The sequence below is a fragment of the Haplochromis burtoni genome, unplaced genomic scaffold (assembly GCF_018398535.1).
Source record: "Haplochromis burtoni strain Fernald_Lab_line unplaced genomic scaffold, NCSU_Asbu1 Contig_7, whole genome shotgun sequence".
In the NCBI taxonomy this organism is placed as follows: Eukaryota; Metazoa; Chordata; class Actinopteri; order Cichliformes; family Cichlidae; genus Haplochromis; species Haplochromis burtoni.
In genome coordinates, this window is record NW_024582368.1 from 125,140 (window position 1) to 149,430 (window position 24,291).

A 24,291-nucleotide genomic window follows, 5' to 3' on the forward strand; every position below is an offset into this window, starting at 1 on the left:
TGCTAATAAACTCTACTATGCTCTGACTCATCTTTTACAAGACCACAAAGGTAAATCACTCTGTTATATTATGCCTATTCTGTCCTGCCCATCAGGGCCTTACCTTACAGGTTTAATTCCCACAATTTTCTTTCCTGTACCCGTGTCTCCTCCTCTCTTCATTTTTTTTATCACTACATTTCACTCTGTCCTCCCTCCCTCTCTCCCCCCATTGCCGGATTGCAAGGAAACAAATCAACGCCGAATAACTAAAAAAGAGGGGGTTGAGGCGCTGGTCCGTTCTGTAACTTGGTGCAGCAGGTTTGATCTGTGCTTGAAGTTCATTATAAAATCAGTTGCAATTACAGCAAGGGCGGCTGCTAGATATCAAGGCTAGCCTAATACCTTGTTAATGAGGCCCTCTGTAACTCACGAACACACATGCATGCTGCTCTCATTATGTACAAATCGGAGGATTGCGAACCTCTCTGCCCCGTTTTACCCTAATGAATGCCAGTGTTGTGTTTATGGCTGCCGAGGATGTGAGCTGGTTTCTGGTCCTCTGTCTTGTGAAACCAGGCCCAGTTAGCCTGAACGCTACCACAACAGATTATTATGCGCCATAGTCCCCGTCTGCAATGAGTGAATGCTGCCATAAAATTCTCCCCCCTGCCTTTCATCCACACCGCTATGGCTCTGCCATCTACTTCTTACTCACGCACTCACTGGGTGAATACCCAAAGGCATAATGTGTTTCCCCTTAATGAAAACCATGCCCAGGCCCTAATGAAAAGGATGAAGAACATTGATTAGACTGATACAAACAAGAGAACGCACACACACTCAGACACACATACAAATGTTGAGCCTGATAAATTGGATGCGAACCATTGATCGTCGGTCCACTGGCAACTCTGAGAGATTCTATCTTATTTTTTTCCTGTCTGCCAATTGGACGGAGTAGCTCCTGTGTTGATTGCAGGGATTAAGTCGCTTCCACATATTGATCTGGAAGGAGTGACAATGTGAGAGCTTAAAAGTTGTCAGGCAGGCAGTGTGTGTATATCCTTGTCTGGCTCAGAGAAACACACCGGGATACCACAGCATGTAGGCATGCTTATACACAGCAGACGTATACATACACATACAAACATCATGTAGAATGCCAGACTGGTTTGGACCAGTCAGACAGACTGGTTGATGAGAGAAGGCGCTAAAGCCACTTGGCCCACCACTCTGCCGCATGGTGAGGGCAGAGGAACCACAGTGCTGTCACTCCTCTCTAAATCCACAGACTCGCTGGGACATTCAGACAAAAACAGACAGAGAGAGCATGTCCACCACAGGAATCTGTGGTCTGGAATCACTGCTATCCTGAGAATGTCAGTTGGATTTCTATATCTCTCCTTAAAGGCCACTCCTTTTGAAGGGGAAAGATTCTTGATTACCAAAAAAATAAAAATAAAAAAAAATGTGGAAACCCCAAACTGTTAACTGTTGTGGCTAATGTCCCAACAAAACATTTACCCCCCATGGATAGAAATAAACATAGTCATGCAGAAGGCCTAAGAGGCATGTAGTAAATCTGAAATGCCTCTAACGGAGTAATTAAATCCTGTGGAAATGGTTGCACGCCAAGAAGTCACATACTTAAGAAGGTGATGGTTAAATCTATCAACAGCCATCCTTTGGCCAAAGAGTTTTGCAGATTTTAAAATATTTCTCATTTCCCTGCGGTGACAAATAGCATCTTAATGATTTTTAGATTCTGCCGTAACCGTCCACCCACCGCAGGCCCATGCCTCATGGTCTGCAGCCAGTCCCTCTGCTGGGAGGCAGAATGGTAGACCAACCAGACAGGCTTGCAGCTGGCTCCCTCTGGGCCCTGCTAAGCCTTGGTAAGGACAGTTTTAAAAGCTGTGAACTGACCTGCAGATAAACAGCCCTCTGCCAGTTACACAAGGGAATTGGTCTGGGTCCTAAGTAGCAGTTTGAAACGCACATATGCATACCCGCTCTAATGGGATGTCTATTTCCCTGGGCACATCTGAGACTGATTAGAGTCGGTTACTGCTCTGTACTACATGCCCAAGTGTATGTTTGTCTGTGTATTAATTTCATTCTTTGACAGTTGTTTTATGGTAAGATTTTGTTTCCCGAGCGCTTTCCTTGTCAACTTTACTTCAGCAGCTCTTAGGCTCAGAGGAAAAAGTAAACTCAAAGAAGCAATATTTCACCCTGCTGCAAAGGTTTCAGTAGACACTTTGCAGACACCCTGAGGATAACAGCGAATTTAACAAGAACAAGTGAGATCATTATTGATCTCAGGATCTCATATGAGAACATAAGTGCTGGAAACTGTAAATGCTATCTCACAAAGAAATATGACTTTTAGTTTTAAAAAAAAAAGGCCTTAACACTCTCACACAAACCAAGACCGAGCATTTTCCCCTCCAGTCCTATTCCTCAGCACTTTAGCATTCACACTGTTTATTGGTTCTGAGGATGTTATGACTCCAACATGCCTGGACCTATTACAGCTGGGGAATAGATCTCCACTAATATAATCAGGCCAATCACTAAGGGTCAGAGGTGATTACTCAACTCTGTTAACATGGAGAACTCTATTGTTTGTTTAAATAACACTATATCTTCTTCTCCTCTCCTCTCCTCTCCACTTCTCTCCTCTCAGACGTCTGGAGCAGAATGGGATTAAGTCTGTTCCACCCGGAGCCTTCTCTCCCTACAAGAAACTGCGTAGGATGTAAGTACATCAGTACACTCACCCTCAGGGCTAAATAATACAGATGAGAACGAGAAGTTTAGGGCTGGAAAAAGAAGCGACAATTGGCGGTCTTCTCATTCCACATCCAGGGAGCATGAAGTATTTATTTTGTCTGTGCCTTAAGAACAAATTCTTGTTCTCAGACTAGTGGTGGCATGGAAAGCAAGCACTCACATCCTACATCAGCGTAATAACAGCTCTCATTTTTCAGTGCTATATACTGGTATTCCCCTGGTTAGTGTTGTGTCCAGTCTGAGTGTGTGTGTTGTGTGCCTGCGTGGGCAAACTGCAAACCACCGGCTGGGACGATGATGATGAGGGGACAGAGAGTGTGTTGGAATGAGGGCTGAGGCTTCGTTCTCTGAACAGTGACAGGCGGGCAGTTAAACACGGAGTGGTTTTTCACCCGTTGAGCCAGCTGTCCGGCCAACTAGCCAGCACACAACCAGGCAGCCAAACCCATACCTCCAACACCACCAGATCTGACTGACATAGCAGCGGGAAGATGGAGGAAACCGGAGGTCAGGGAGTTTTTCTGTCCTTCTTAAAGGAATTCTCACGGTTTTATCATCCAGCCCCGGGGACAGTTTGAAGTTCAGATGAGGTGAACAGAGAGCAGTAGACAGAGCAAAGCAGCTGCTGTCTTAATGTAGCTCCAAGGTAATCCCCAAAATATTTTATATTTTATACTAAAATTAATTAGTTTTTTTGTTTGAGGCTATACTATATATATTGGAAAAAATGTCAGCAATGACAAACCAGACTATCCGGTGTGTCCGATGTCTATGTTAAACTTGAATAAATCCCTTAAACTAAAAAGGCATTGCATTAACAGTAAGATTAGCAACAAGAAAAGTCATTATGTTTAACTGAACATTGTTACAACCATTTAAAGATATACATAGAAATTAAAGCAGGGGTTTTTGTTGAATTACAAATGCAACAAGTGCATAAAAACTTGAACCTTGTACAGAAATGCAACAAATGAAGCAACTTACATCCTATTCAAGCAACTAATCACTGAAGATTTAATGACAGAGTCATTCTCAAACAAATCAAATGCAGTTCAAAGCGATTCACAAGCACAAGAGACCCTACCCTAAGCTCAGACTTACAGGAAATTAATGGTACTTATATAGTGCTTTTCTACTCATGCACTTTGTACAACATAGCTCATTCAAACAAGCGAATGCGGTATGCATCTCTATAACTATACATTTGTACTCCACTGGACTTGATCTTCAGTATCCTGCCCAAGGATACTAAAGATGGGAGAGTGGAGCACCCAACCACCAACCTTGCGATTAGCTGATGACCTGCTCTACCTCCTGAGTTACAGCCATCCCTATTAGTGGCATATTTATCTGATTTTTCTAGAGGTGCCAAACCCAATCTGAACGCCTCAAAAACAGAGACAAAATGTATCTAAATCAGTGGTCTTGATCTGTTCTTCTTAACATACATGACCTGCTACTGCTGCTCATTCTGCTTTTAGCAACAACAATGCATGGTCACGTATCTTTGTTGACCCTAGAGGCTCTATTGATTCAGCTGGCTATATAGTCGTAATGGCTAGGCCAGTCCTATGTCCTACACCCTGAGCACACAGTATGCAGACAGCATCTATACATTATGATGAATGTCTCTTCAGATTCATCATATAATCTTAACCGGGCTTTCTGAAAAATGACTCACTCAGAGAGGTTCAATATTTAATTAAGAGGCAAAATCAGCTGAGTAAAAGTTTTTTAAAGGCTATTGTGCACTTGTCTGAGCGTTTGCTATTTGTGGTTTGTGCACCGCTTGTGCTGACCCTGCATGTCCTTTTCTTCCAGTAAATGTCAACCCCACACATTCTCTCTCACCTTGTCCCAGTTTGAATGACCTACACATGAACCATCCCTTTAGACAGGGATGCAGTAAGCGGCCTCACTCACCGCCACATGCGCAAACACGCTAGTGTCTGAGTTTACAGACACACACCAGTGCACATGTTGGCTCCTTTGCTGCGTTTTCATTTCCAGGAAACCTCAGTCCTTTGCAAAAAGACAAATGGCCACTTATTTAACTGTTACCCCCAAATGAGAAAATATCCCTCTTCTTCACCACATGATGATTTCCCTTCAAAGGTATCCAGTCGACTCGAGTTCAGTCCACATACTCCATTAACTCTGTCTCTCCATCTGTCTTTCTCCCTTTCTGTCCCACTGTTCCTCGTTTACTGTTGCATTTATTCACACAGACATGCACGCACATAAACACATAGACACACGGGCTTAGTGGTTATCCTGTGGGGAGAGGCCTGTGGATCCTATTAGCAACAGCTATGTTCAGAGGCAGTCTACCGTATTTCACTTTGGATTTTGGCCCTGCATCACATTTTTTTAATTTTTCTTTCTCTCTCACACACACACACACACACATGCACATGCACACATAGCAACGCAGCAGAAGAATGGTTGTTTGCCACTAATAATTAAAGTAAATGTTTTGATTGGCTCCAAGGCTCCCTTGAAGAGACGCACCATTAAATATGGGAGAAAGCTGTAAGTCATCCTCATCCAGCTCGCAGTACGTTTGCTTATATTTGATGCCAGCGAGAAGCAGGGGCCATGCATCCGCCCCACCTTCAAAGGAGTCAGGCTTTTCATAAAAAGAGGAAACTGGCCTTTTTCCCAAATTCTCAAATTCCTTGACTAATTTTAATGCGTTCTTCTCCAACACAGAGATCTGAGCAACAACCAGATCTCAGAGATAGCTCCTGATGCCTTCCAGGGGCTGCGGTCCCTCAACTCCTTGTAAGTAGCCCCGAGCTGAGCTTGTGCATGAGGAGCCAGTGGGCTGTCATATTCTGACTAAAGCGAGTCTGTGTTGTGATTTTGCAGAGTGCTGTATGGAAATAAGATCACCGACCTGCCTAAGGGGGTGTTTGACGGCCTCTATGCATTACAACTTCTGTAAGTGGATTACAAAGACATACACACACACAGACACACACACAAGACACTCTGCGGGCATATATTCAATACCAGGCACCCTGTACTCCTACTCAGTAAAGAAGTCATAACCTTCAAATAAACTTTGTTCCTATGCATAGTTTTCTAGATGGAATGTATAATGAATGAATACATAAAAAAATTCTGACAAGTTGCTTTTTCCTTCTTCCCTCCCTCCTTTTTTTCTACTTTTCTTTTCTTCCCCCTTCTCTCAGGTTGCTGAATGCCAATAAGATTCACTGCGTTCGTGCCAACGCCTTCCAGGACCTGCAGAATCTCTCGCTGCTATCGCTCTATGACAACAAGATCCAAACCCTCGCCAAGGGCACCTTCACTTCACTACGAGCAATACAGACCCTGTGAGTGAAACACACACACACTGAAACACACACACGCTGCTGTACACGCTCTGACATATGCTGATCCGTTACCATAAAACATGAGCCAACACAGGAGTTGTTTACTTGCAAGTCTGTGTAATAACACAGGAATGGAATCACGAGGTAGAGAGGTGAGTAAATCTATCATCGTCACAAACACCCAGACACACACACACACACACAGCTTCTCCAGCTAGATAGAGATCAAAAGCAGCACATCTACCACACCCAGTCTTTCCACCACTGTTACGGAGACAACACCAATTCATTGAAATTAATGTCTCCTTTTTTCTGTCCTAAGCAACAAGGCAACACAAACACTGCTATCAATACAGACACCAGACGGGCATCTAAAATATACAGCATAAGGTTTTCTCATTGTCATAGAAACACCTGTTGAGGTTGATAGTGGTGATGATGATGGTGCTATGGCTTGTCTCACCACACATACACACAAACTTAAAACAGCACTGTATTAAAGTGTCTCAAGCTTGTTTTTAGATTTGATTGAAAATATGGGATGGAAGTGCACAATGAGCGTTTCTACCAGTCTCTGGCATCCCCAGACTGGCTACGTAAGCTGGATGCTGCTCGAAGTTAACAACAAAATCAGCTATAGATTGTTTTTCCCGCTACAAAACACTACTCAGACAGCGCTATTTAGTTCTATTATATGTCTTCCAAAGTGAACAAATGACACAGAAACAGTCTGGTTGGATAATAAATGTGTTTTTCAAGTCTTAATCTTAAATTATTGCTCAGGTATGTGTTTCTGTGGTTCCAGGTGAGAGTCTGTGCCCACACATGAACATCAGTTTTCATGTATTTATTCCCTTTCTTCTTCTGTCTTTTCCTCTCAACTTTTTTCCAGTCACCTGGCCCAGAACCCATTTATTTGCGACTGTAATCTGAAGTGGCTGGCCGACTACCTGCGCACCAACCCGATCGAGACGAGCGGCGCCCGCTGCGCCAGCCCACGGCGGCTCGCAAACAAACGCATTGGGCAAATAAAGAGCAAGAAGTTCCGCTGCTCTGGTAGGCCGGTGGCTCCGTGTCACTCTGCTGAAATTCATCCCTGCTGGTCTTCTCTATTTCTCAGACAGGCTTTGTTGTTTTTATGCCACTTGTCTCACGCTGCTCCTCGCTGACCTTCTGTCTTTCTCTCTGCTGGGAGTGACTTTTATCCCTCCATGATAGCGCATTCAATGAGCGATCAGTCCCGGCAGAAGGTTTTACTTTGCCTATCATTTGCTGTGCTGCTGCTACTCAATCAATATCTGCCCAGATGAACTTGGGGCCAAGGAGAGAGGGATTGTTTGCTTTTTCTCCACTTTCCCTGCATAATACCACATCGTGAGTCTGGTTTCACATTCAAACCGCAGTGAGCTGAGATCACCAGTCCAGGCTGGTGTTAGGGCTTAGAGTTTCTGTCTGTGCCCACCATTCCCCTGCCCTTTGCCAGTCATAGGCTCCCATCCCTACCAGCCGCTGTCTCCTCTTGCTCTCTTCATTGCTCACTACCCACCGGGTTCATGTTTCCTTCATGGCCCCTTATTCTCTCTCTCCTCTTCATGACACTAGCCAGACTCCATCATTCCCACTCCCTCCACTGTGTGCCCACCATTGTGTGTACACACTTTGCTACGCTGTCTGGCATTCTGACCTGCTGAGGTTTCACACTTCTTTATAGACTCATTTGTTTGACTCGATCTGGTGGAGAAGGGAGTCCATGTGTTTTTTCTCTTTGTTTTTACTTTCTTTTTTTTTTTCCTTTTTGACTTTTTCCTTCTTTCTCACCGTCTCCTTCTTTCCCCTCATGTCACCCTTCCTTAGCAACAGCCAAATATTTACCACCTTTTTACATTGTTACTAGTGTCTCCATATTGCCACACAGAGATAGTCCTAGGCTTCTCTGTTTAATTGTCATATACCTTAAATCATGTGTCGTCATATATAAACTTTATATATGACTGATATGAAGCATAGCAGTGCCAAAGCTATGCAGACCAGACTGGTCTCACTGACATCCGTCCCTCTTTCTTTTCTCCATCACAGCCAAAGAGCAGTACGTCATCCCAGGTGAGTGGCTTGTAAACCTTCACCCCTATCATTGTCGTTCTCTTTTCTCTAATTTTCCACCTGCAGCCATCTACCAGCATCACTTTTCCATTGCTTACTATTCATTTAAACAAAGTTCTCCACAAATTAAAGGAAAAAAAATTCAGTTTATTACAGCCCGGGCATTACTTTTGTATATTTGCAATCATTTCTAAAAATGCTATAATTGAGTCAGAAAGAACAGCAAGCATTCAGATGATCATGCTAGATATGAACATGCAGGTTAGCCAAACTCATGTGGAAGTCTTGTAGGAATCAGTGATTTGCCAATTAAAATTATGTAATTAACAGAAAACAATGCCAAATGTTTGGTGTGGGAAATGTCAATTTTTATGAAAAATCTGAATTTGATTTAGCAACATGTTCTGAAATATCAAAATAAGTCAGCACTTATAACTGTGTTGCATCACCTCTTTTGAAAATAGGCAGTAAGCATTTGGAGACGGCAATCGCTGTCGGTTTAAAAGCAAAACGTTTCCCTCCTCTTTACCGATCTACTATTTCTGCAGGTTATGGCCTCCTTTGTCATTATTCATAAAGCACATAATGTTTTACTGGTTGATAGATTTGGATAGCAGGGCAGGCCGTGTTGTGCAAAATTTGCTTTGGCATTGTCTTGCTGAAATAAGCAAGGCCTTTCCTTAAGAAGATATTGTCTGGACAACAGTTTTCCCTTCGCTGTTTCAAAAATAACAACCAAAAAAATAAACCTTGGCAATTTTAAAGTGACAAGTAAAATATGCCGTTTGTTGAGATACTTAAGATAAAAGTGCACACGAGAATACCTAATAGCGCCCAAGAGTTACTGCCCCTATGTGTGAATTTTAATGTGATATATATGTGTGAGAGCATCTGTTTCTTCTCAACTTTGTTTCCCTAACAGTCTCAGCAGATAGTCCAAAGGAAATGTGTCTTTGCTTTGGCATTAGCACAGACAGTCAGTCACAGAGAGGGACAGAAAAGGAGGCAGAGGGAGCGAGACAGAGGGGGAAAGAAAGTGTGTCCTTTCTATCAGTAAAAGCTAAAGAAAATAAAGCCCACCAGAGGACTGAGATTCCTATCGGCGGATGTTTCCGGACCTCTTAACAAGAGCACTTCCAAGAAAATAACCGGGAGGAGCAGTGATGTGTGTCAAAGTCTGCGTGTGTGTATGTGCGTGTGCCTTAGTGGGGTTGCGTATGCTTGGGTGATTCATTGTCTACGCTTGTATATCTGTGTGTACATGTGTGGAAATTAATGTGTCTTTGTGTGCTAAGTTGAGATAAAGCTTGCACTGGCTTAGAGAACAAATGGGAGTCCTATATAAGCAGAAAGAAGATCAAAGCGGAACGTGATTAATAAGAATTTAACCCTCTCCTGACTGATAACAATTAAAGCTTCCACAATGGAAACACACGTCCAAATCACTGATAGCATGGGAATTCAGTAACTTTGATAATGGGGGCCGAGTTGCAGAGATTTATGAGAACTTCTGCAACTCCAGCGATGAGTCACTTTGCACCTCAGAGAGGGAAAAACCTCATCCCTCTGCCCTCTATTTTCTCTGATTTCGTGTAAATCTGCTGACAGTAAAAGTGTCACCACCACGCACTTGTGACGATGACAATGACTCAGGCTCACGAAATCTCCCCTGGCTCCTCTACATCCTCGAGATCAAAGCTCTGTGCTGTATTTTCATTGCTTCCTCCATCGCAGGAAATGCCTTTTCCTGTGTCTGGCCTAGCGAGGGAAAAGTTCCTTAATGACCAGCATTACCGTGTCTGTCTGCACCCTCCGCTCCGCTGAGCCACTGAGAAGTGACACAGCTCCAGAAAAAATGTTTTTTGCACAGGCAACAAGAGGAAGTGGTTTCTGGGAATTTTTTTGTCACTGTCCAAAGGTATTCTAATAAAGTCAGCAATGAGGTTTTGGGATTAGGTCTTGTTTGGACAGATTTTTGATATTCAACTGTAGGATTTTGTCCTGGTTGTTTGAGGTTTTCCTGCTCATGACTGTGGTCTGGGTGCCCCGTGCGGTTCCACTGACGTCATCGCTAAACCTCAGGCAGAATGGTGCACTGATGTGAGCATGCAAAAGGGGAATGGGACACAAAACAAAGCTCTAAAACAAATTCCGGCTTTTTCCCTCTAAATGGAAAATATACACACATACGCTCTAAATGCACATATAAATGCATACATACACACACACCGGGGCACAATAGACACTCACAGACAAACACACACTGTTCTAAGTAGCTCCCAGTGCTTTTTCATTATTGAGCAGCCATGATGTAACTTGAAGCACACTTTTTGGCACGTAACATCTATTCATAGACAGAGGAGGTGCAGGAAAACGTCCCACATTCCCCTCGCTGCCTCATTCTCGCTCTATCAGGACAGGCGTCTCTCTGCACGTCCGCCCCTCACCTTTCATTTCTCTTTCGTCTTTCTTCTTTTCCTCCTTTTGCATCTGTTTCCTCTCTCTCCTTTCCTTCAAATCCACCTGTCATTTCCTGTGCCTCTCTCATCCTCCTTTCTTCCTTCATCCTCTGTCCCTTGGGTGATCTGCTTCAAGCTGGCTGTCCAAATCCTCTCTCTTTTCACCCCAATGCTCCATCACCTCTCTCTAAAGTAACTCACCCATTCATCTTCTCCTATCAATGGTAGGAGGGTTGCAGGATGCTCTATAGGGCACCTAAGGTACCCTAAAGTAGGGAAGTCTCCTCTTCGGTCACAACAGGACAAACTGCTGACACACAGCTGCTGAGGGGGCGCATGCGTGACTGCGAACATCATGGGATTGAAGGCACTTGTGCTGGTTTGGAAGAATGACTCGTGTTATATGTTGTGCCGTAACAATGTCTATTTTTTCTCCTTTTCAGGCACAGAGGACAGCCATCTGAACAATGCATGTAACAGTGATCCAGTCTGTCCTCCCAAGTGCCGCTGTGAGTCGAATGTTGTGGACTGCTCCAACCTTAAGCTCACCAAAATCCCCGAGCACATACCCGCATCCACCACCGAACTGTAAGCAAACAAGAAAAAAAAGTATTTGAAGAATCTGTTGTGCGCTGAAGTTGTAGACGAATCAAATTTTAAAACTCACAGTGAATATCTAAAGAGAATTTGAATGGATTTTTCCGTCTGAATGATTAAACCTTTCAATCTTATTCCCACTAGCCGCCTTAACAACAATGAGATTACAACTCTAGAAGCAACTGGAGCTTTTAAGAACCTTTCCCAGCTGAAGAAAATGTAAGTAGAAATCCTCTTACCTTTCAGCAGTCACTCTCTAAAGAGTAAGTGCTGCTTTTAATTCTCCGACATGCTTTCTTTCTCCCCCCACAAACACACAGTAACCTCAGCAACAACAAGATCACAGAGATTGAGGATGGGGCATTTGAAGGCGCGTCCTCTGTCAATGAGCTTCACCTCACAGCCAATCAGATGGACTCGGTTCGAAGTGGGATGTTCCGTGGCCTTGAGGGACTGCGAATGTTGTGAGTCACAACCCCATACTTGTCCATATTTGGAAAAGTTTCTGATGTTGTTTTTTTTATTAATGTGTATTTCTTTTGTCATCAGGATGTTGAGAAACAACAAGATCAGCTGTATCCACAATGACAGCTTCACAGGGCTTCACAACGTCCGTCTGTTGTCTCTGTATGACAACCAGCTGACCACAATCACACCCGGAGCCTTCGACACCCTCCAGACTCTGTCCACTCTGTAAGATCCTGCCACACTCACACGCCTAGCTTTAATTTTAGGTTTCATTGCTCTCACAGTCTGTTTTATTCTCACTCTCTCCCAGTAACTTACTGGCCAACTCTTTCAACTGTGACTGTCGGCTGGCCTGGCTAGGTGATTGGCTGAGGAGCAGGAAGATTGTAACAGGTAACCCTCGCTGCCAGCGTCCTGCCTTCCTGAAGGAGATCCCGCTCCAGGATGTGGCTCTGCCTGACTTCCGCTGTGAGGAAGGTAGGCAGCTTTGAGTGCTTTACTTCACGTTATACCACAGCTCCCGTGTAAGTGGAGTTTTTTCCCTCCTTGAAAAGAGAAAAGCATCTTAAATAGGATATGTTAATCCTTCTCTGTGTTTGAAACTAACCTGGGTGTGACTGATGAAGATTTTAACCCATAGTATGTTATAAAGACGAGCTGTTTAAAGTTTCTGAGATAATCTGAGATAATCTCAAATAATGGCCACTGCTGTGTGAGTCTTTTGTGAGTCTTTTGTTTACTGAATAGATTGATACTCAGCAGTTCCTAAGCTGCTGATCAATGAAATGCTGAGTGGAGCTATTGAGCTGTTTGCCTTATTGATCAGTCACCCTGTTTGCACCTGAATGATTGTTAGACCTGTCTTCAGGCTTTAGGCAGCTTCCATTCTTTGCCTTTGCTGGTCAATACTACATTAGCAAGTCTCCTTTCTCTTTCTGTCCTTTAATTTTTGTTTTTGTGCTTTTCACATCTTTTACTTCTTCCTTCTTTATTTTCTCAATGCCTTGTCAGGTTTAATTTATTGTGATGCTGTGCTGTCTTTCGGTTTGCTTTCTATTTTTACTCTATCTAAAGTTTGGGGGTTTTTTGGTCAGAAAAAACAGCTATTTTTTTGGCTTGTTTCCATTTACGTCTGCCCTCATGGTCATGTTTTCTTTGTCTTCCTCTCTCATATCGCTCTTCTTTTATCCCAGGCCAAGAGGAGACAAGCTGTGTGCCTCGGCCCCAGTGTCCCAGTGAATGTACATGCTTGGAGACCGTGGTGCGCTGCAGTAACAAGCACCTTCACACACTGCCCAAAGGCATCCCCAGGAATGTGACGGAACTGTGAGTTCTTTGGAATGAATTGCTCCAATTGCATTTATATTTATCAGGTATTATTTTCGCCTCATCTTTCCTTAAAAGCAAGGAAGATCATTAAAAAAAACCGTAAAGTGGACTTTATGAGCCTCTAAAAAAGATAAGTGTTAACAGCAGGGGCAAAGAAAACACATCGCGTCACTTAGGGAATAGGAAAGGAGTCAATAAACCCTGTAGTTATTCTCTCAGACATTCTTCTTCTATGTTCCTCACAGCCTTCAGGGCTAGCACTGATGTCACTCTCACACTCAGAGCCAAGGATTAGTGTGTGTGTTTGTGTGTGTGCGTGAATATTTGTGTGAGGGCCAAAAGCCTGTCCACAGGAGCATAGGGGAGCAACAGGACATTTTAATGAGCAGTTTTCAATGGAAAGGGGAGGAAATGGAATAGGTCTGGAACTTTCCAATAATGCTTAAAGTGGTTCAGACCAACTCAGGCACACACACACACACACACACACACACACACGCTGTGCGAGCCTTAAGGCCTGTCATTGTCCCAGCAGGTGTGACCAGGTGTACCCCTCTGTTCTGGGCTTTCATCTTGTCATCTGGAGAGTTTGCTACTCCATCATTATCCCAAGTGTCCTCAGCACCGTCATTACCTATCATTACCACTGAACCCAAAGGCCTCCTAACTACCCACCTCCCCGCACCCACGCACCCTGTGCTTCCCACCCTGTGTACAGTCAAGAACAATAGCAGGAGCCTGCAGCTCTGCTCAGAAGGACCAGGCCCTAAATCAGCCATTTATCAAAGTGACACACCACTAGTAGGACTTTGTGTTGGTAATCAGGAGGGTGGTTGTGTGCCTTGTATACATCACTCACTTGCATAGCCCACATAAACACAAGGGTTTGTACATCACTTTAAAAGTGCCGGGTCACATTTAGGAATTGTTGTTAAACTGGAAAATCAGAAAAAAGCAAATTCACTGAAAGTAACACATTTGTCTTCTTTTCTTAGTCACTCTTTCACAGTAGAAGTGATTCTTAGCCCAGTATCTGTGTGAAATGGGACTACTTAAACAGCATGACTGTGGAATGCTTGCTATGCTTGACTTCTAGTCTTGCATAGACTAGAAGTCTATGCAAGGTTTTAAAACATTGTTTTAAAATCTTGTAAGCAGATATCTGTACATGAATATGCAGAATCTGACACCAGAAGCTTTCTGGTTTTCATTTGTAGACTGATTGAAGTTCTAACTTTTTTTTAACAATCCTGTTTGAGCAGGCTGTGATGCAGTTAAATAGTGTGTAGAAGAGTAAAAGAGGGATTGCTCTGTAATCATCAGCTACTGATAATGATTTCTCTTTTATTCATTTTTTCACTATCCCAATATTCTGGTTACTGTGTATCCTCCATAAAATTCACCTCCAGAAGCTAGGTCAGCACAGTAGCCAACTGGTTACCAGAGCCATGAGTGGATCAGTTGAATCTTAGATTGAAAATACATTAAGAAATAGTGCTGGTAAATATTTTCAGTCTGCTGTAGCTGTTCTATCTTTCAATGATAGCACCTGCTGGTTCATTACAAACCTATTTGTGTCTGTCCGTCCAGGTATCTAGATGGAAACCAGTTCAGTGTTGTTCCAAAGGAACTGTCTGCCTTCAAATACCTACAGCTGGTGTAAGTTTTTTGTCTGTGTACATCTTAAATTACAAGGTCTATATCCAGGATGTCAAACTTATATTACACCGTGGGCCACATACAGCTCACTTTGATGTTAAGCCTTTGTGTTTACCTGCACATTTAATCCCTGAGATATATTAATGCAATAAAAAGAAGTGCAATTTCAAGTATGTCAGTTTTTCTACAACACAAAGAAATGTTGCTTAAGAATGACTCTTTGAGCCTAAAGTCTAAGAAACAGCTTTATAAAATTACAGCAAAAGATCTGGTAGCTCATTGCCTAGACTGTTGTGTAATTATAAAACAGAAAGTTCTTGTTAATTCACAGAAAATATCCAGTTTATTATGTCTTTTTTCACAGAAAGAAAGACCTTTACTGTCATTTAATTGATTATCTATTGCTTAATTACTTTGGTGTAGTATAAAAAGGTTGGGGGGGAGGTCTTTATCGGTTCTTACAGTCCAAAATTCATGCCAAAATTCTTCTTCCTAAGTCATCCAGTGGGCCAGAGTGGAGTCTTTGCCGGGCCAATTCTGGCCTCCGGACCTTATGTTTGACACCCCTGGTGTTGATCAGTACAGTGAATGGTTTCCTTTTTTACGTTTCAGAGACCTGAGCAACAACAAGATAAACTCTCTGACCAACTCATCCTTCGCTAACATGAGTCAGCTTACCACTCTGTAAGTCTTAACCAGCCTTGACTGTCATTTTAATTTATCTGCAACTAGAAAAGTTTTGTTTTAATTCTACTTAAATGTGACACTTGTGACGATCTTACTTTGCAGAATTCTGAGCTATAACTCGCTGCGCTGTATCCCCAAAATGGCTTTCAGTGGACTGCACTCACTTCGACTGCTGTGAGTTCATTTTTATATTTCAGATGAATTGCATGCAGGTACTATTTGTGTTATATATGTGCTTTTTTTTTTCAAATACAGAATGTATACTGCCTGTGCTATGAGAGTGTTTCACTTTTTTCTTCATGAAAAATCAAAAGTTTCTTTGGTGTCACATCATTTCAGGACAGTGTTCATTCTGCTCACTGAGAACATTTGAAGTCATTTTGACAGAAGTGTTCTAAAACAAGACAGGACTTACTTTCAGGCTAAATGAGTTATTAAGGAGGATATTTTTGCAGCCTGCACTGACTACAGAGATGGTGCAAGCAGATGCTGAGAATGTTTGATTGACTCCAGAGGAATGAAACACAGTCTAAACAGTTATGACAGCTTATGAATACACACACAGACACACACAGACACACACAGACACACACAGACACACACACACAGACACACACATAAACTCCGACCTATTTTCTCTGTTTAGATGGCAGCTGTGGGGGGAAATAGCAGTGTTATTCCAGCTCCCACTCCTAACCACCTCCTCTTCAGACTTCTGCCCAGTCTGCTTGTTCACCTCCAAGTGCCCCGAGCTCATCACTGCTGCACCATCAGGGCCAAACACATGCTCCCACATCCCACTGTACAAAATCACCCTGACTCTGATTGCCGGAGAATGTTTGCCCCGCTAGCTGTAATGGTTTTGACTTTGCCTGTGGGCTTTTATGAAGTTATGAAGTCTTTGATTGTGCACTCTCAGTGACCATGGGCTCCCTGCGGATGAATCGGTCTGCTAAATAACTGAGATGTAGATCGTAAATGCATTCGACAGATAGATGACGAAATGAAACCAGTCTTTGGAAGCGCACAGCAGCTCGAAGCCTCAAGCTTTAACTCGAATGTACAGTTTACTTTTGCAACAGGAGAAACTGAGACCAGGCCCAGCAGCACTCCTTATGAGATTATGCGCGCACGCCAATGTCTATTTGTGTGTCTGCGTGTGTGTGTCTGTGTGCGCACTGATGCCCGTATATGCATAGTCTAAATGTTTGTCATCTACTGGCTTGGTGCCTGTTAGTATGTGTGTGGGAGTGCAGTTATCAGCCTTCCATGTGTGCTCATAGCAGGCACACTTTTTATTAGTGACAACAAAGCTTCAACAAAGCCTCTTTTTATGGTGGGATTCGACTAAAGCCCCCGATCATTACGAGACACAAAGCGTAAGAGCCCTTTTAGTGTAGAATGAGAGTGAAGCTCGGCCATCATTAGCTGATGCCGCCGTCGCTACGCCAGGCGTGGAGCTTTGATCTCTAATGAAGCTGTGTGTCCGTTATTTCTGCTGTTACTCATTCACGCCACCTTTACTTCTGAAATTCCCCTGAACAAGTATGCTAGACGCCATGTGAGGCCCTCCCTCAGTGCCACCAACACGTACACACACACCACACAGGCTCAGAACTATATACAATAACACACATATATACACACAGACTGTCTGGGCTACCTTATTGTCTTACTCAGACGGGAGTCCAAGTGAAGCAGAAAACTTTGATGTCTTTACTGCCCGTGTGATCAATCATAAGCCTCCCATTAAATGTCAATTGGAGCTGTGGCATTTCTTTCTTTGCTTAGAAATACAGTGGGGGGTGCAGCAAATCTCGAGCGACAATGAGCTCAGTTTAATAGTTTAAACTTTCAGACTCCACAAAAAGTTCAGAGTTCAAAGTTGGAAGCTTCATGGAAACCACAATGAGATGCCAAAAGCGCCGCGCTCATGTGCAGTCGCGCACGCCGAGGTGCCAGAGCCTTTATAAAGCTGCACCTTTGGCTTTACACAGCAGTAAAAGAGGAGAAGAATCATTAACGCTCACTTCTTCAAACAAACCAGGGGTCTGAGGCTGGCATGGATGTGGTGTGATTGCAAGCGGCACTGTGTGAGTGTGCACGCATGTGTGTGTGTTTGTATGGTGGTTGTGGTTTAAGCTGCAGATTAATACGCTTCTAATTGGCCTGCTGAGTATTAGGTGTGAGGTGAGTGAGCTGAGACAGCGCCAGGGTGTGGCCCGCAGGGGTTTGAGTAGCAACCTGTAAGAAATTAATGTGATATGAAAGAAAAGAGAAGGGAAAAAAACAATGAATGTAAAGCTTTCAACAAAAACAAAACAGACATGTGGCTCACAGAACCAGACTTCCCACACTCTGTGTAGACATAAGCCATCGAATTGTCAATCGGTTTCATTCTGGGAATCGGGCTGCAGATAAGCTGGCATAAGCAACGTGAATTGACAGAATGATATACAGCCGTAGCAAAGAAACGTCAAAAAGAGAGAATGTTAGCAGGAGCGCAGATCAAGTTTCTTCCTGGAGACTCCATGGCTCCTTTTTTCCCATGAGATCTTTTCCTGACTGGCACACTGCTGCTGGCTTTACGCCCTCGGTATCCTCCAACTACCACAACCCACCTACGCGCTCTACACTAATAAGCATTCTCCATGGCACACAGGCCAATTAGCGTGTTGTCTCAGGCAGGTTGCACTGTATATTTTTCCTCTAGTATTTAGTATTCTTACACTGACCAACTTCCCTCTCCGCATCCTTTCCTCTGACTCTTCCGCAGTTTCACCGTGATTGACAAGTCCAACAAAGAAGGCAGTTTACTTTCAGAGTCTGTTTATACATCAGTTCTCTTCATCCAGGCATAGAGAGCAGATGTGTCATGTACTGTTATTGTGGACTGAGCTGTGGTAACATTAGCTTGCGGTCAGCTGAGGTTTAGAGGTGGTAATGACCTGACGGATTACAATGACCATCAATCATGTAGCCATTAAGCCATGTAGGCTTGTCAACCTTGGTAGCAGTAGCAGTCTGAGAACAAGGAAAATAACAGTAGATTCAAAATAATGCAAAAACACACCAGGATTAATATTAATGCATGTGCCCAAATATACAAGCACATAATTGTTCCTCGTTGTCTGCACACACACTTACACTGTCCTGCATGTGGTACAGCTCTCTTTAACCCCCCAACTCTATACCCCTGTTGGCCCTGCCAGCCAGACGCGCATAGAAACTTGACACCAGCCTTTTCCAGACGTACAGAGCCTCGTATCTTTGCCAGCTGCACATGGCTCTACCAGAAACACAAACCACCTCCCGCTCATTTAGAATGCCAAGACAACATTGCGCCATTGTTCCTGATATTTCTGGTTTCGGTTTGTTGGAAAACAATCAACCCAGCACTGACAATTAATATACTGACTCTTTGGTTTACTTTGGAAAAAATATAGCTTTACCATTTGGACACAGGAGCACCATTATAAATACTGAAATGGGACCGTTCATTCAAATACTTGTCTTTTTTTTAAAATTATACTAGTGTGTTTTAACAAATCAAAAATGAGTTGATTTTCTGGCAGTTGACCAATCAGTAAATCTTCTTTTGAACTTTGTTCTAATAGTATGATTTTCTTTCTGTGCTCAGATGTCTTCATGTATTTTCTCTTTTTGTCCTCTCCTTCCCCTTCACCCTTAAGGTCTCTTCATGGCAATGAAATCTCAGAGCTTCCCGATGGCATCTTTAATGACGTGTCCTCACTTTCCCATTTGTAAGTAGTAACACACAACTGTATGGCCATTTCCAGAACCATTACCATCTGCATTTACCATGTTAAGTGTACATACATGTAGCTGCACACAAAAATGCATACACACACACACACAGAGGCACTGTCAGGTACAGGAGCCGTCTGCACACACAGCCAGAGTGTGGCTCACAGCGGGCTGTCTGTTGTCCTCTTTGGTCGGCTCTGCATGAGACGAGCCCTCCCTTAATCAGCCGCAGTCCTGCGGTTCAAGCAACACACAGACCCCTCTGCTCTCTCATCTCCCTGTGTGACATCTTTGAAGCACAAACATTCACTGACTTGCACACACATATCTTTCATGGTCTGTGGACTTCAGTGTTTATTTATTTGTCTGCAATTTTGTGTGAGTTGGGCGTCTGGCTGTGCATGGCTTTTGCCATCCAGCATAAATTGTCACATCATTTCGTGACAGTTGCTGATCAGTAGACATATCTGCCTATTAGATAAATAGACTTATCGTGAATATGGAGCTACCAGGCAGGAGGGGAAGACCACGGAGGAGGTAGGATGTAGTGAAGCGGGACATGCAGAGAGGTCATGTGACAGAGGAGGAGGACAGGGTGAGATGCTAGATATAGGGTGAGATGCATCAAATGCGGTGACCCCCAAGGGAGCTGCCAAAAAAAGATGATGACGACAGATAGATCTGTCAATCTGTAGGTGTCCTCCAGTTTTGACACTGGAGCTCTGGCAGAAGGAAGCATAGGGAGAACTAAACAAAGACATTTCATGGAGAGCAGAGCAAGAGTCGAGGCTTCATGAAAATGGGGCGCAGTGAGGGATGGAGGGGAGCCATTGATCCACAGTCACAGTCAAGTGGCTTTCATGTAAGCAGATGTCAGGTGTCAGCTATTGGCTCGGCCTGAAAGATGAGCCTGTGTTCCGCAGTAATGGAACAGCATCGATTCAGGAGTGTTTGTGCATCCAGCGGGAGGACAGAGCGCCATTGATTCCTGACCACCATGACAGAAGCAGTTAAGAGTGCCTTCTGTTCACACCTTTGCCGTAATTGAACAGCCTTCCTCCTGATAATGCATGGCCCAAAGTGGCATTGAGCGTTAAACTTTAGAGCTGTTTTATTCTTAGGGAGGCTCTGATTTTTTTTGTCTAGGACATCAAGTTGATTTTTAAGTGAGTGTTACTTTATATGAGAATGTAGAGACACCTGCTGGTGACAGAGTGCACTACAGTGGGTAGACTTATACTGAAAGAGCCTAAATCACTGATTACTAATGACTGATCTCTGAATTTTCAGGGCAATCGGTGCCAATCCGCTGTACTGTGACTGTCACCTGCGCTGGCTGTCGGACTGGGTCAAGACTGGATACAAAGAGCCCGGCATCGCCCGCTGTGCTGGTCCTCAGGGCATGGAGGGCAAACTTCTGCTGACTACACCTGCAAAGAAATTTGAATGTTCAGGTGAGTTATTGTGTTCAGCGCAGGAATTTCATCTTAGATTGGTCACTTGTACCTGTAAAAAAATGAAATATAAGCTTTGGCATTTCCTCTAGGTAATGTGGACACGGCAGTGTTGGCCAAGTGTAACCCTTGTCTGTCGAGTCCGTGCCAGAACCATGGCATCTGCCACAGCGACCTGGTGGAGATCTACAGGTGCAGCTGTCCTCCGGGATTCAAGGTAACTACACAGTGCTACCACCTACCTGTGAAGACCAGTTGAGAGGTTACCGACGTGAGTAGCATCATTTTTGGCAGATCCCTTAGTCTGGCCTCTGTTTCAGGGAAAGAACTGCGAGACGGTTCTGAACGCCTGTGTGAGCAGCCCATGTGCCAATGGAGGAACCTGCCGAATGGATGCAAATCAAGAGGGACAGTACAGGTGAGGAAATCAGTGAAGGTAAGGAATGAAATCTTAATCAGACAGAACTTGATGAGATGGATTTGTTTGCTTTTACAGTTGCACATGTTCATTGGGCTTCGAGGGCCCGACTTGCGAAACCAATATCGATGACTGCGATGACAACGACTGCGAGAACGGAGCAACCTGCATCGACGGTGTCAACAACTACACCTGTTTTTGTCCCCCCTACTACACAGGTTAGTAGATGCAGCATAGTTAAGATCAAGAAACAGCTGCACAGTAACAAAATATCAGTTAAAAAGAAGGTTTTACGCTATGAAAAATATGATTATGCTCTGCGTTAACCACCTTCTCTAAAACCTTTGCCTTTTTGCAGGTGAAATGTGTGAAGAAATGGAAGATGTGTGTGCCCCCGGTCGGAGCCCCTGCCAACACGAGTCTACCTGCCTCATCACATCCTCTGGACCCAAGTATGTTTTACTCCCAGAAGCACCAGATCAATCAATTCTGAAGCTGTATGTTGGGAAATAGACGATTTATATTTTGTATTTTTGCATTGCAGGTGTGTGTGTTCTCCTGGTTATGTTGGTGATGACTGCAGTGTAGACTATAATGACTGCGAGGAGCATCGCTGTCAGAATGGAGCTCAGTGTGTGGACGAGCTAAATGGATATTCGTGCATCTGTCCTGAAGGATATAGGTGAGAAGAGGACAAGTGTGCCATTATTTTTGGCTTCTTAATTTCTTCTGCTTTAATCGGATCACACTCCTAAAAATCCCCTCACTGTCTGTCTTCCTTTAGCGGTCAGTTATGCGAGGTTCCCCCATCTCTACTGTCACTGTGCGAGCGGGCCGACTGCCAGAACAACGCCCCATGTGTGGAGCGAGGTGGGCGCGCCCTCTGCCAGTGTCCTCCTGAGTTCGGAGGGCCACGCTGTGAGAAGCTGGTCAGCGTCAACTTCATCGACAGAGACTCCTACCTCTTGCTCTCTGACCTTAAGAACTGGCCTCAAGCTAACATCACACTACAAGTATGTGCAGTCATTTCTACCATTTCAGTGTGCTGCCACTGCCTTTCTGTGCTAAAGCCTGAATAACTCAAACACCCAATCCAAAAATGATCTCTCTGTAGGTATCAACAGCGGAGGACAATGGTATCCTGCTGTACAATGGAGACAATGACCATATGGCGGTGGAGCTCTATCAAGGTCATGTCAAGGTTAGCTATGACCCCGGCAGTCAGCCAGGACATGCCATATACAGGTAAGGTGCCACTGCTCGCTCAGTCCTGATGAGCACGTAGCATTTTGTGTTCACTTTGACTGTACTGTACATCTTCAATCTGTGTTTTCCTTTCCCAGTACTGAGACTATCAACGATGGTCAGTTCCACACAGTGGAACTGGTGACCTTTGACCAGATGGTGAACCTGTCCATTGACGGGGGTCTCCCTACCACAATGGACAGCTTTGGGGCAGTGCGGCCCATCAACGGGGAGGCTCCACTATACGTGGGGGGTAGGGGCCCTCTCCAGAACACACCTCCCTCCTCTGCAGGCACTCTTAACTACTACACTACTGTCAATCACCACCCCTCCCCCTTCGCTTTGTCACCACCCGAATCACTCCTTTCCCTCAACCATTCAACCCTTCAACCCTATCCTCTAGCCACTCCATCCCACCTTTAGTCATGACTGTGTTTGCTAGAAAAAATACAGATAAACCTCCTGAATACTAACACACACACACATTTTTTTAATCATGAACAGGAAGCTCATAGAACACAATTCTCAAAAGTAAAGCTACGTTCAGCTTCTTCTGAACCAGGTAGCACTGCATCTTTGATTTAACAGAGGCTTACACCAGATGCCCTTCAGGCTGAAGTACAACCCGCAACCTTTCCCTTGCAAATGTGTTAACCACCACACAGCTGAAGGAACATCATTCTCAAAAATAATAGATCATAATTTAGAGTAAAAACACAATGCATCTCTCTATAGACTTCGTCCTTCAAGCACTTTTTTATAGTGTGTGAACTACGCCATCTAGTGTTAGAATCATAATCGAACTACCACACACAGTCTCGACTTCAGATTAGTTTTGTATTTGCATGCATTTTTTTCCCCATGGTGCACATGGTGTTCATTTGTATAATTTACATGTAATTTAGCCACTCTTGATAGAATCAGACTTTGAAACTGAAAAAATAAACCTTTAATGTTACACCTTAGATTTGTTGCATTTCAGCCCCCATTTGTGGGTTGATATCGGATCAGGAGTGGCTCAGACTTGGTGCTGTTTGTTTTTCCTGCTGTGATGTGCTGTGAAGTGCTGTTCTTCATTCATACAAACTACAGGAGACATTTTTTTCCATACCTCTCTCCCTTTTGTTGTCCCCCATTTCAAGGATGATGTGTCTTATAGTGCAAATGTAAAAAAAATCAAAATTAGTTAAAAAAAAAACTCCAACAAAAAACAGTTGTATATACTAATCTGAGAAGTGGTTTACACACTGCTGGGACACACATGCTTGAAAATATCAGTCTCCATTACACTCATACCAGCCCTGTGTTAGATGTCTGTGCGTGTGACTCAGTATGCACGTCCTTGTATATAACCATCCTTTCTCTCGTTCCTTCCTCCAGGCATGCCGGTGGACGTGCACTCGGGAACTTTCCGTCTCTGGCAGATCCAGAATAGCTCCAGTTTCCATGGCTGTATCCAGAACCTGTACATAAACAACGAGCTTCAGGACTTCACCAAGACCCAGATGAAGCCTGGCGTGGTACCGGGCTGCGAGCCCTGCAAGAAGATCTACTGTGTACATGGCATATGCCAACCTGATGGGGTCCAAGGACCCGTTTGCCACTGCCAGCCAGGCTGGAGCGGGGCGCACTGTGACCAGCCTGCTAGCAACCCCTGCCAGGGCAGCAAGTATGTCAGCAAATGGAATAGCTTAGTGTGGATCAAGTTTTTAAACTTTATATTTATATTTATTGAGTTTATTGCCTCTTAAATAGGTGTGTCCATGGAAAATGCATCCCTCTGGATTCTCAGTCATACCGCTGTGAGTGTGCAGAGGGTTACCGCGGAGCCCTGTGTAACCAACAAGGGGAGCTGTTTAACCCCTGCCGTCACTTGTCCTGCAAACATGGTCGCTGCCAGATCTCAGACACAGGAGATGCATACTGTCACTGTGAAAGTGGCTATACCGGAGAACTTTGTGATGCAGGTGGGTTTTGTGCATGTTAGT

The 24,291-nt window shown here is 44.0% G+C and overlaps 1 protein-coding gene across 4 annotated transcripts in view; it reads left to right on the forward strand.

Annotated features, from left to right (window-relative positions):
- The window catches only part of LOC102313593 (slit homolog 1 protein), an 83,819-nt gene that overhangs the window by 56,151 nt on the left and 3,377 nt on the right, over positions 1 to 24,291 (forward strand). The window contains exons 10-36 of one of the 4 annotated variants that reach the window (XM_005913881.2): positions 2,672 to 2,743; positions 5,491 to 5,562; positions 5,650 to 5,721; positions 5,976 to 6,119; positions 7,012 to 7,175; positions 8,196 to 8,219; positions 11,122 to 11,266; positions 11,420 to 11,494; positions 11,596 to 11,739; positions 11,825 to 11,968; positions 12,054 to 12,220; positions 12,937 to 13,069; positions 14,663 to 14,731; positions 15,344 to 15,415; positions 15,521 to 15,592; positions 19,111 to 19,182; positions 20,477 to 20,640; positions 20,733 to 20,857; positions 20,961 to 21,058; positions 21,137 to 21,276; positions 21,417 to 21,510; positions 21,603 to 21,740; positions 21,843 to 22,071; positions 22,173 to 22,303; positions 22,402 to 22,595; positions 23,684 to 23,972; positions 24,059 to 24,270. In XM_005913881.2, coding sequence (XP_005913943.1) covers positions 2,672 to 2,743; positions 5,491 to 5,562; positions 5,650 to 5,721; positions 5,976 to 6,119; positions 7,012 to 7,175; positions 8,196 to 8,219; positions 11,122 to 11,266; positions 11,420 to 11,494; positions 11,596 to 11,739; positions 11,825 to 11,968; positions 12,054 to 12,220; positions 12,937 to 13,069; positions 14,663 to 14,731; positions 15,344 to 15,415; positions 15,521 to 15,592; positions 19,111 to 19,182; positions 20,477 to 20,640; positions 20,733 to 20,857; positions 20,961 to 21,058; positions 21,137 to 21,276; positions 21,417 to 21,510; positions 21,603 to 21,740; positions 21,843 to 22,071; positions 22,173 to 22,303; positions 22,402 to 22,595; positions 23,684 to 23,972; positions 24,059 to 24,270 — 3,455 coding nt within the window. The remainder of the gene's footprint in view (positions 1 to 2,671; positions 2,744 to 5,490; positions 5,563 to 5,649; positions 5,722 to 5,975; positions 6,120 to 7,011; positions 7,176 to 8,195; positions 8,220 to 11,121; positions 11,267 to 11,419; positions 11,495 to 11,595; positions 11,740 to 11,824; positions 11,969 to 12,053; positions 12,221 to 12,936; positions 13,070 to 14,662; positions 14,732 to 15,343; positions 15,416 to 15,520; positions 15,593 to 19,110; positions 19,183 to 20,476; positions 20,641 to 20,732; positions 20,858 to 20,960; positions 21,059 to 21,136; positions 21,277 to 21,416; positions 21,511 to 21,602; positions 21,741 to 21,842; positions 22,072 to 22,172; positions 22,304 to 22,401; positions 22,596 to 23,683; positions 23,973 to 24,058; positions 24,271 to 24,291) is intronic. The other 3 variants (XM_005913883.2, XM_005913882.2, XM_005913884.2) reach the window with 3 other exon arrangements.